A 12,767-nucleotide genomic window follows, 5' to 3' on the forward strand; every position below is an offset into this window, starting at 1 on the left:
AGACCCCAGACGCTACTCACCAAGGCAGGCTGTAGGACGTTGTCTTTATAAACTGTGTTATGCCAATTGAGCTAGATGTACCCCGAGACCATGGTCCTCACAGCCCTCTGCAGTGGCTGATTTTTTGGAAGTAGATCTCCAGGCTTTTCTTCCAAGGTGTTTCTGGGTAGACTCAAACCTCCAACCATTCAGTTAGCAGCCCAGAGCATTAACCTCTTGCATTACCCAGGGATTCCTTTAATAGGATAGGAAGTTGAAAATATGATGTCAGGATCATGAATGGCTGTCTTAGAAATCTGCCAAATTTTAGCCTCGTTTGAAAGTAGCTAAATTTTTGTGATGCTGTCTTTTTGACAGACAAAAATATGTATAACATCTTTAATGATATAGGAAAATTTCAAGTAAGCAATAATAAGATTTGAAATAATTGTTTGAAATCAATACATTAAGGCACACATCACTTAATAACATTAGCAATTGATTATACGTGTACTATATCATTAAATGGCATTACTGTTGTCTATAAATCTGCAGAGCATACGCAGATGAATGCTGATTAAATAATCTTGGATACATTGTTGCCTTTATATTAGCTTACTACTTTACTTTCCTTTTTTCTTCAATTGTTCTACAAAGTAATCATTACAAGCAACGGTCAGAGCTGCCACCATGACCACGAATTCATTAAAATCCACTTCTTTGTCCTTATTGGCATCCAGGTCCTTCATTGTCTCATCAACCAACTGTGGATCCTGTTGGCACTAAAAGGAAAAAGAAAATTTCTAACTCCCTGATTTTATGGCTCGCAATGACAGTTGAAATCGTATCTTCCTTTTATTTCCATTACAGTTTTCATTCCCATTTTTAGCACCTAAGACAACGTCTAAGCCTATTTGCTGGTAGGTTTGTACCAGGCACACATTCTAACGGAGTCTAGCCTCTGCCCCCAGGGCCATGTAACTCTGACTCAGACTGCAAGACCAAGAAGAACAAACAACAGATGATCAAAATGAGCCACTGATGCTGACCGTGCACTTGCGCCACACCGCAGGCTCTGGGGCCAGGACACTGGAAGGCAGTCAGGCAGCTTGCAAAGTGGGAGACTTTGAAGCCAAGAAGAGTTAGCAGCTCTACCATTTACCAGCAATGGGACTGTGAGCAAATCACCTAACCTCGTTTTTTTTTTTCCTTATTTGTAAAATGGAGATAATACCTACCTGAAAATTGGGGGGATGTTTCAACACAACTTTTGAAAGTGCTTAGCACCAGAATTACTAGATTTAGCAACTAAAAATAGAGGATACCAGTTAAATTTGAATTTCAGATAAACAACCATTGCACAGGGCATACTGTATTTTATCTGGCAACCATGCTTAGCACAATGCCTGACACAAAAAAGGGAACCCAATAAAGTATAGCTCTTATAAGGATGGCTGCACTTCATGGGATTCAGAAAGGGTGGAACTGTGAGCATCCACCTCTCCTGTGGTTAGTAGTTGATGAGAAATATTTCCAAAAGGTGTTCATTTCCTCCAGAAATTCCCCATTGCCCTCTTATGAGCTGCCAATCATTCAGTGGTTTGAAAGTTAAATTTAATTGATCAAAATCAACTTGATGGAAACAATTATAAATTTCACTTGAATAAATCGATGCGCCAAGTTTGACCTACTGAGCCTTTTACTCTGAACATTGTATAATACAGGAGCCAAACTAGGTTTCAAAACAACAAAGCAAACAAAAGTTCCTGGGGACTTCTAAAATGTCTGAAAAGATATCATGCAGTTATTATGTTAAAAGAAGTTTTACTTTAAGCTTTTACCGTAAAGAGTCGGGAGAAAGGAGTATCATAATTAAATCACTGTAGCCTTCATACAAGGTTCAACTAGAATAACGTCATGCAAGGGTGACGTATCATGCTAAAATCAGTTCAAGGCAACTCCATAAACATCAGAACGAAGTGTTTTCCCCAGAGGAGTTTTCAAACACTGCACTACAATGCTTCGCACATAGATTTATTGAACCCCTTGCTATTTTAAGATGTGAATCTGGTCTTGCACTGACTTACATTCCAGACACATTCTTGCCACTGATCCCAGTCAGCTTGTGTTTGGCTGACAAAGCTCTGTAAGCATTTGTCATTCTCTATAAAATTTGCCACCACAACATAAAGAACCCCAGGCCTAATTTCTGACTCAGTACCTAAGATTAATCTACAGACATCCGGACACAGCTCTTGGTATAACTTGCTTTATCTGTCATTGCAGCACTATGATGTTGACTAATTGATGAAAGGCTCAAATAGAATTTTTAATATTTGGAAACCCTAGTCGATGTAGAGGAGTGCACGTGACGATATCCACAGAAAGCAAAGGTCTCTAGTGTTCGCTTCCCATGTACTTTGAACCTCAGTATTAATCCTGCTGTTTTTGTGACAGGATCATAGGAGACTATGTATGGAAAGTTGGTCCCTGAAGCCATACCTCACCCACCTTGGCCTGAATGGGGCAGAAAGGCCGTGACTCACCGAGAGGAAGTCTGTGAGCTCTCGCTGCAGGAGTAATTTCAGTTCCCCCTTGTTGAGCTTGAATTTGCCCCCTCCCTTGCAAGAGTACCGATGGAAGATTTTAATCCTGGTGTCCATGGCAATCCCCAGCTGGGTGGGCATGCTGGCAGCAGGATTGATCTCTCCAGGGGCAGGCCACCAAACTCAGGGAGAAAACACTTGTTCAAATAAACAGATAGGGAAACATCAGCATTTTCATTCACACAGGATAATACCTTCCCCCAAGTCACCCCACTATGCAAGTGATGGTGGTTAAAACACAAAAATCTTCAGTTAAAGAAATCGTTCCACCCACTCCAGGGCATACTGCAAGGAGACCTTTGTAGGTGACTTTTTTCTCTTCCCCATCCTTACTTCTCCAAGATGTAACAGGTTCAGCATGCTCATAAGTTAGCAAACAGACAACTACAGAGTCATATTAAAACATAAGGTTAAAAAAATAAAGCAAGAAGAGGAAGAAAATAGCTAACTTCATACCTGGTCAGCCAATGCACAGCTCTGTCAACGGGTGTTTACAATTTAACTGTAAGCACTTATACGTGGGGTTCCACCCTAGCACAACTGTTCCCTGAGAAAATGAAAACTACCAGTGACGAGAGGTTCACATAGAGGTGCTTCTGTGTCTGTTTTTAATCTCCGAGGTGAACAGGTGTGAGCTGCTGTCCTTTGGGACACCCAGGAAGGGCTGGAGCCTGTTGTGTGCATTAGATGAGAAGGCAAAGAGGGAAAACGGAAGCCTCACTTATCCCTTCGCTATGGGAATTCGCTAGAAATGCAATTAGTTGCTAGGAAGTTCATGACAAGAAGAGCTCTAAAAACAGACAAGTGAAGAAGCAACACTGGTTCAAACCTGGAGACTCCTGGGCAGAGCCAATAGCAAGGTCAAGGGAACAAACAGAGCAGGCTAACACAACGGACCAAAACCCAAAACTAAACCCAGCCCGTAGCATCGGTTCCAACTCATAACGACACTATAGGACAGAGTAGAGCTGCCCCAGAGAGTTTCCAAGGCTGTAATCTTTACGGAAGCCATCCAGTGCCAGCCCCTTGCCGTGGAGTTGATTCTGACTCACAGCAACTCTATACAACAGAGTCGAACTGCCCCATAAAGTTTCTTCGGCTGTAATCTTTATGGAAGCAGACTGCCACATCTTTCTCCTGAGCAGTGGCTGGTGGGTTCGAATTGCTAAACTTTCAGTTAGCAGATGAATGTTTTAACCACTGTGCCACTAGGGATCCTTAAACAATGGACCAAAAAACCCAAAACTAAACCTGTCGAGTTGATTCCGACTTATGGCAACCCTATCAGACAGAGTAGAACTGCCCCATGGGGTTTCCAAGGAGCAGCTGGTGGATAAGAACAACTGAAATTTTTGGTTAGCAGCTGAACTCTTAACCACTGCACCACCAGGGCTCCACACAATGGACACTTCTGTAAAAAAGGAGGAAGCCCTCCATGTGTTGATTTGTTGTTGTTGAATGCTGTCAAATTGATTCTGACTCATAACGACCCTAGAGGGCAGAGTAGAATGGCCCCATAGGGTTTCCAAGGCTGTAATGTTTATGGGAGCAGGATTGCCAGGTCTTTCCAGAGTTGCTGGTGTGTTTGACCCATCGACCTTTCAGTTAGCAGCCAAGCTCTTAACCATTGCGCCACCAGGGCTCCCTATGTGCTGATTTAGAAAGGTACAAAATGATTATTGTGTGTAAGAAAGGAATAAAAATAAGAATATACATGTGTATTAAAAAAAAAAAAAGCAAAACAAAACACATTGTCACTGAGTCAATTTCAACTCATGGCGATCCCATGTGTTACAGAGTAGAACTATTCCACAGAGTTTCCTTGGCTATACTCTTCACAGAAGTAGGTTGCAGGCCTTTCTTCCGAGGTGCTGCTGGGTGAATTCAAACCGTCAACCATTAGGTTAGTAGTCAAGCACAAACTATTAGCGCAACTCAGGGGCCTTGCGTGTGTATAATAGGCTTGTGTTTACCTAAAGAATCACTGAAAGGCTACGTAAGAAATAAAAGTTGTAACTATAAGGGATTAGGAGGAAACAGGATGGAACGAAGTGGTTGAAGACTAGGGTAGGAGCAAGACTTCTCAATTTATACTTTTTAAACCGATTTTAACTTTTCAATTTTAGGAATATATTCCCTATTCAAAATATTGAAATAGAATGAAGCCCAGAGCAGCTGCTTATGCAGGAAGCCGTAGGGGGCATCTCCCAGTAAGAGAGATGGATAAAGGAAAAGAATCCCTTGGGAAACAAAAGCCAAAAGTTGGCCGTTGTGCTTTTAAATGCTGCCTGTCCTTCTCTCAGGACTGAAATTTAATTATGTGAAAAGAAAGCCAGTATCTCCTTTATATTGCCTTTCACCAGTCCTGTTGGGATATATCCTCAAACAGTCTATTCTCCTCTCGCCCCTTACCATCCTGGCCACTTCACTGAAACCAAAGCGAAACTCATCTCCCCGCCCTCCAAACCTGCTCCTCCTTCTGTTTTGACCATCTCAGCCATCCAATTCCACCTTGACTTCTAGCACCATTTTTAAATACCGGTTGAACGCATCCTTTTTCTCCTTTGTACACCACCTTCAAGGCCTCGTCATTTTTGGTCCGGTAGTGGTGCAAAAGGTTTGTGCTTGACAGCTACCCTAAATGTTGTGGTTCGAACCCAGCTGGTACCTTGAAAGAAAGCCCTGGTGATCTGCTTCCATTAAGATTACAGCACAAAAAAAAGCCCTATGGAGCGCAGTTCTACTCTGACACACATGGAGTGGCCATGAGTCAGAATCAACTTGATGGCAGTGGGGCTGGTTTTTGGTTTGTTACTGTGACAGTTTCCTTATTCCTCCATTCTGATCTCCATTCCGCTGTCAGGGTAATTTATCTAAAACACAAATCAAAACCCACACTCCCTGAGCATTCAAAAGGCTGAGCCTGCCTACTTTTCTGACTTCAACTCTTGCCACATCTTAAGAGGCAGCTATGTTCAGAACAAACTGACCAAAATATTCTCTCTCATTCTTCCATGCCTTCGCAGTCTGGGCCCACTGCCTGGAATGCTTTTTCTCCCTTCCGCTTCGCCAATTCTGTCTAGTCCTGCAAGACTCAGTTCAGACAGCATCCCCTCTTGGAAGTTTTCCTGAACTTGTCCCAATGCACAACCTCCCCCTCCTCCACCTTCCCAGAATAGGGGACCACTTCTGTCCTTTCTTATTCCTGGTGTATATCTTTATCTTTTTATCATTTCACTTATCACACATTCCTGTAATCATTTCTGTTTATACCTCCCAGACTTTGAATGAGTCCCTTGATGGCAGAGTTGATATCTGGTTCATCTTTGCATTCCGCAGCATTTAGTACAGGATCAGGCATATGGAAGTACTCAGAAATCTTTGCTGATATATGGATCAATACGTAAATGGATTAGAGTGGAAAACTGTAAGATATCCGAAGACTTGAGCCTTGCCTAGTTTAGCTGTCCAAAGAATTGTTTGATCATCTCTATTCCACAGAGAAAATTTACTTTATTAGGAAAAAAAAGAGAAAGAATGACAACAGTCATTTCAATGAATTGGGAAAGTTTGAATTGAAATGAAACATTATCGGGTTAAGCTGCTAAAGTTATAAATACACTAAAATGGGTAAGCCTTAGAGAACATGTGGGTCTCAGCAGTATGTTTAAGTCATTTTCATCCACAAATTAATTTACTTATTCAGTAGGTGGAAACCCTGGTGGCATAGTGGTTAAGAGCTTGGCTGCTAACCAAAAGGTTGGCAGTTCGAATCCACCAGGCCCTCCTTGGAAACCCTATGGGACAGTTCTATTCAGTCCTATTGGGTCGCTATAGTTGGAATCAACTCGATGGCGGCAGGTGGATGGTGGCAAGTTTGTTTGTTTGTTTGTTTTTTTTGGTTATTCAATTGGCAGGCAAAACTCTTAATTGAATAGATGTTTAAAATTGTAATCATAGGAATGATGTGGTTGTTGAAAAATAGTTCACATTCAAATTTGCTATATTTAATAATAACATTTTAATATACTTTAAAACAAAAGAAAGACTTTTGAATAGAAGATGTTTATTTCTTAGTTATTTATGTGGCTGCTATGTTGACATAATAAAAACACAACTTTATTGTTTTTCTCCCCCTCAGAAAAATTGTACTGCTGTAACTTGAATCAAGAATGAAAACCTGATCATTTTTGAAATTTTTGAAAGATGAGCAACTCCTACCAAAGTAAAAAAGATGGATTTTTAAAAATGAATTATGCCTTTTTTTTTACATTAAATTTTTTAAAAAGGTGTATACAGACACACATAGGGAAAAAAAGGTCTGGAAATTATTTAAACCAAAAGTCCACAGAAATAATTCACAATGGTTGGATTACAAGTGCTTTCAATTTTCTTCTTTTTGCTTATTTTTATTGTACCATTTCCTCCAATAACCAGTATTATTGTGTGATTATTTAATATACAGGTAAATAAATAAAATAATTACACCTCTGCACACTTTTTTTTTTTTTTAACCTGTTCACGCTTTAAAAACAGATTTTGCATCAGTGATTTTGGTCTCTACATTCTCTGTTCTTGGGCTTTGAAAGCCAGGCGGTTTCCGAACTGTTTATGCTCGGCTTAAGCACAGCTAGACGTTTCCTTTGGTACATGCTGCCCCTTAGTGTCAGGCTCCGGAATTGCAGCTGGAAGCTCTAATTCCCAGAAGCGGTGGAAATTGTGTTTATGAAACACATGGCCCGTCTTCAAGTGCTTATCTGTGATGTACGCCAGCCCTAGCCTCTGCCGTCCAGAAGCTTTTCAGAAACAATCATAAAAGACCCAACCAAACCACTTGCCGTCGAGTCAGTCCTGACTCATGGCAATCCCATACGTTACAGAGTAGAACTGTGCTCCGTAGGGTTTTCAATGGCTGGTTTTTCAGAAGCAGATCACCAGGCCTTTCTTCTGAGGAACCTCTGGGTGGACTTGAACCTCCAGCCTTTCGGTTAGCAGACGAGAGCGTTACACATTTGCACCACCCAGAGATTCCCTCAGTCAGGCAAAGGATACAGATTTACAGGTGACCTGAAATCCCAGGATGGGCAGAGGAGACACACCTGTTGATAACATAGAACAGTTGCCCAAAGCTCCAGTGGCACCTTGCTTGCTGTGTTAATAATTATAGTTTTACTTTTCAACTCTTGTTATGTGTCATAATCTTAAGGCTAAACGGTACAACTTTACATTCAAGATAGTGTGCAAAGAATGAAGGAAATAGAAATATCAGGCTTTGGGGAGTTTAAAAGTAAGGGCTAATTTAGATAAAGAAAAAAAGCTGGTGCAAATCCATGAAGGAGAGAGCAAGAAGAGTAGAGACATTTGTCAGTGAGGCTTTGGCCCTAGGGCCTGAAAGAAAGGAAATACATGAAAAATAGGCAACCCTATTAACTGAGAGGAGCCCTGGTGGCGCAGTGCTTAAGAGCTCAGGTTGCTAACCAAAATGTTGGCAGATGGGAATCCAATGAGGCAGCACTACTCTATCCTGTAGGGTTGCTATGAGTCGGAATGGACTCAACAGCAATGAGTATTTTTTTTATTAACTGAGACAAGACAGATACTCTCCTCAGGCTGAGGACACTTCCAGGTGTCTGGACACTGCCAAGAATTCCCAGGAAGGTTTGGCTGTGCTTAGGAGGTGCTCTGGGGCCAAGGTCAAAGTCAGACATGAGCCCAAATTTCTTCCAAAGTTTCCAGCTTTTGTCTTTTTATGTAACTTGATCTAAATGTTCTGTCATTTTCATCACAATGTCATAGATGAATCTCAAATAATTATGGGTGGCTGGGGGGACGGATCACAATGGGCATGAGGAAAATTTTGGGGGTGATGGGTATGTTCATTATCCTGATTGAGGTCATGGTTTCATGGGTGAACACATGTCAAAAGTTACCAACGTATACATTTTAAATATGTGCATTTTATTGTTTGTCAATTATAACTCGATTAAACTATTTTTATGGATTTAATTGTATCCCCCCACCCCCATTTGTGCTTAAGTCCTAACACCTGGTGTCTGTGAACCTGATCTTGTTTGGAAATAGGGTCTTGGAAGATGTTATCAGTTACTTTATACCAGAGTAGAGTGGGTATGACTCTAATCTGAGGAGTGTCCTATAAAAGAAAAGAGACACAGAGAGACAGATGAGGGAAGATGGCCGTGTAAACAAAGAGTTATGCTGCAGCTGCAAGCCAAGGAATGCCTGAGGCTACAACAAGCTGGGAGAGACATGAAAGGAACTTCCCTATAGCCCTTGAGATAACAGGGCCCTGCCCACACCCTGAATTCAGACTGCTAGCTTCCAGAAGTGTGAGACAATAAATTTCTGTTCTTATAAGTCACCCAATTTGCGGTACTTTGTTATGGCCGCTTTTTACGTACAGCTATACAGCTATTTGCAAGAAAAAAAGAAAGGAAAGGAGGGAGGGAGGGAGGAAGAAAGGAAGGAAGGAGGAAAAAGAAATTTGCTTAGAATCACTTAACTACATAGTGGCAGAGCTGAGGTTCAAACCCATGTTTGTGTGACAAAAAATATAAATAAAATCGGGTAGCCATTTAAAATTAAAATTATAAAGATTATAGAAACAAAAAATGTCAATGAAATGATAAGGGAAACTAGCAAAATAAAAATCACATTATGTTGTAAGGATAAAATTTGTGTGCAAATAGTAAATAAGAAAAATACAATTAGTTTTAATAGTTATTTAATAAAATTATGTATAATTTTATAATTCTTTAATGTTGCTGTTAAATTGCAATTTTAATTAAAATATTAATTATAATAATACAGTATTTAAGACTGTAATATATATATATATCCATATCAGCCACCATCTTTTAAGTTATAAGTTATCCTTTAAGTTATAATGTTGAATTTAAAAATTCAGCATATAAAAGTCTAGGTTCAAAATGATTACACATTATGCTTTTCTTTGCCCATAAGAAAAGATTTTAAAAATATACAAACATATTAGTAGGTATTTGTCTTAGTTTTGCTAATGCTGCCATAACAAAAATATACCACACATGGGTAACTTTAAATAACAGAAATTTATTGTCTCACAGTTTTGGAGGCTTAAAAGTCCAAATTTAGGGCATTGACTGGGCTAATCTGTCTTTCTCTCTTTCTCCCTCCTTCCTTTCTTCTCTCTCTCTCTCTCTCTCTGTGGGCTGTAGGGAAAGATTCTTGTCTCTTTTCACTTCTGTAGCCCTGGGCATTTCTTCGCTGCTTGTATATGTATCTTCACATGGTACCTGTCTTCCCCCTGTGTGTATCTGTGTCTGTTCTGCTCTTTTTATAAGACACCACTCAGAAGGAATTAGGTTTAGGGCTCACACTACTCCCACACAGCCTCATTAACATAACAAAAGAAAACCTCTATTTCCAAACAGAGTCATATTTACAGGTTCAGGAAATAAGACTTCAATATAACTTTTGGGGGACACAATTCAATGCATAACAGTATTTTCTTAGGGTGTTTGTTTTTTCTTTCTGTTTGTGTTGTTCTTATTATTTTTGGTAATTTTAAAACTTCAGTAATGCCTATATTATATTTTTACAATGGAAAAAATGAAATAAAGTGTTTCAAAAATGATAGAGTAGGGACTTCCGGCAACATGGCACTCTAGGCAGAAGCACCAAGCCATCCCTCCACAGCAAAGATGGGAAAAACTAAGCCAAACAGAGAAAAAAGCAATCCTGAAATCCTAAACATCAAATAAAGAGATAAAGAACTCAGCCAAGCACCAAATGGAATAAGAAACTGACAGAGAACAGAGAGCAAGGAGACATACACGCAGAGTTCCCCTATCAGCTAATGCAGCATGGATCCGCCATCTTGGACTCCTATCAGAGACCAGCAAACAGGGGGTACGAGAAAGCAGCTTCATGGAGCTTCCAGGAGGAGACAGAACAACCGGTAAACAGTGATATAATCTTTCCCACCCCCCACCTTCTTCACCCACACTTGGCCTCCTCTGCTTCCTGCGGCTACAGTCTCTTGGCCAGGAAGCACCGGCTGCTTGGATTCTACCCGCCCGCACTAGCTGACTCCCTGAGTGCCAGTTGTTGGCTGCTGGTGTTGCTTTTTTCTGCTTCTTTTGATTTCTTCCTTACCTCTCACCACCTCCCCCTCCTTTTGCTCAAATACCTGGCTCCGTGCACCATCTTTGCTTCTTCCTGAGGGGCTATGGAGGTCCGTTTGAGTGTGGAACTGCTTCCTGGTCCGTGCTGCCACCCTGGTGGGATCCCGGAGCATTTGTTTGTTTGTTTTCAATTGTTTGTTTGTTTTCTTTTTCTTTTCTTGAGTTGGGAGCCTGTTCTGGCCAGGTGGTGCTGTGCGGCTTGGGACCTACGCCCTCAGCTTGCACAGATGCTCAGAGGGATCCCTGAGAGCATTTCTTTTCTCATGGTTTTTTTTTTTTTTTTTTTTCCTGTTTTTTTAGGGGTTTTTCTTGTTCTTTTTTTAAAATTTGTTTCATTTTCTTTGGCCTCTTTTTCCCTTTTTGTCTTTCTTTATTACTCAGTTTCTCCTCTCTATATACCTTCCTTCTCTTCCTGTCCCCTGGATACCTGGTGCTGAATACCTCTACGCCTCCTACCCAGGCTGTACTTCAACAGCTGGGAACAACTTCCCCAGACCTCATAGCCACACTGGTGGGATCCCTGGGAGCTTTGCTGTTCTTTTTCCTTTCTAATTTTTATTCATTCATTCTTTTATTTCTTCTTCTTCCCCTTTTTGTTTTTCTCCATTTTATAGTCTCTCATATCTCCACTCCAATGGCAAGCTCCCCAGCACTCTTTTTTGTTTGTATTTTTATGGCTGCTGCTCCTCTCTCCTCTCTCGCATACCCATCTTAGCTCCAAACATTACAATCTCCCCCCTCCATCCTGCCTACCTGCACTTTGTGCTTAACATCACACCACCAAGCAGGACAGGGATGGCCTACAAGAACCTGCCCTGCACTGATTACCGACCCACCCTGGTGGCTGTAGTAAGTGCCACAAACAACCCATCCCAGCAACTTCTCTTCAAGCTAGACCTGCCCTGCTATACAATATCTGAGCGACTGAACCTGCCAATTGGAGAAGGATGCGAAAAGTATCATGCCTACAGATGAGCAAATAACAAAGAACAGACAGCCCGCCTGCTCAGACATAGCCAAATTAAAAAAAAAGGACGAAACAAACAAATCTACAATCAATAAACAAAAATAACTACTGAATGCCCTGAAGACAGCAGACAATATAAAAACATTTACAAAAACAGGAGAGGATGGTTCCAGTAGGCATCCAAAATAAAACACCAGATGACTTTCCAGTAAAAGAAAAGGCACTAGAACTACCTGATAGGGAATTCAAATCTCTAATACTCAGAATATCCAAGCATTGAAGCAAAAAGCAGACAAAAAGCAGGAAAAAATAGACAAATTCATGGAAAAGACATACAAATTCATGGAAAATGCAGACAAAAAAATGCAAAAATTCAGGAAAATAATATAGGAACAAAATGCCAAAATAAATTCAGAAGTAGAAATTATACAAAAACAACAATTAGAAATCCAAAAGATAAACAACAAGATTTCAGAAATGGACAGTGTCATAGAAGGTCTGAGGAGCAGATTTGAAACGGTGGAAGACAGGATCAGCAGAATTGAAGACAAACACTTGGATACAACTCTGTTCGAGGAAAACTCAGAAAAAACACAAAGAAAAATGAAGAGACCCTGAGAGTAATGTGGGATACAATCAAAAGCAAAAATCTGAGAGTGATTGGAGTTCCAGAACAGGGGGATTAAACAAGACACAGAGAGGGTCATTGAAGAACTGATGACAGAAAACTTCCCCAATATCATGAAAGATGAAAAACTGACCATCCGAGAAGCTCAACGAACCCCATATAAGATAGACACCAAAAGAAAATCACCAAGGCATATCATAATCACACTTGCTAAAACCAAAGACAAACAACGAATCCTGAGAGCAGCTCAAGAAAAACAAAAAGTCACATACAGAGGAGAAACAATAAGACTAAGCTTGGATTATTCGGCAGAAACCATGCAGGCAAGAAAGCAATGGGATGACATATATAAAACCTTGAAAGAAAAAAATGGCCAGCCAAGAATAATATATCCTGCAAAACCC

The 12,767-nt window shown here is 40.6% G+C and overlaps 1 protein-coding gene across 1 annotated transcript; it reads right to left on the reverse strand.

The window, feature by feature from the left end:
* Positions 1-573: 573 nt before the first annotated feature.
* On the reverse strand, positions 574-2,723 carry S100Z (S100 calcium binding protein Z). Its single transcript, XM_004374480.2, has 2 exons — positions 2,526-2,723; positions 574-761 (listed from the first exon to the last, which is right to left on the reverse strand). Exons 1-2 carry the CDS (start codon positions 2,664-2,666, stop codon positions 603-605), a joined length of 300 nt encoding a protein of 99 aa, XP_004374537.1. The 5' UTR covers positions 2,667-2,723; the 3' UTR covers positions 574-602.
* Positions 2,724-12,767: the final 10,044 nt, after the last annotated feature.

Source organism: Trichechus manatus, unplaced genomic scaffold (assembly GCF_000243295.1).
Source record: "Trichechus manatus latirostris isolate Lorelei unplaced genomic scaffold, TriManLat1.0 scaffold00029, whole genome shotgun sequence".
Classification (NCBI taxonomy): domain Eukaryota; kingdom Metazoa; phylum Chordata; class Mammalia; order Sirenia; family Trichechidae; genus Trichechus; species Trichechus manatus.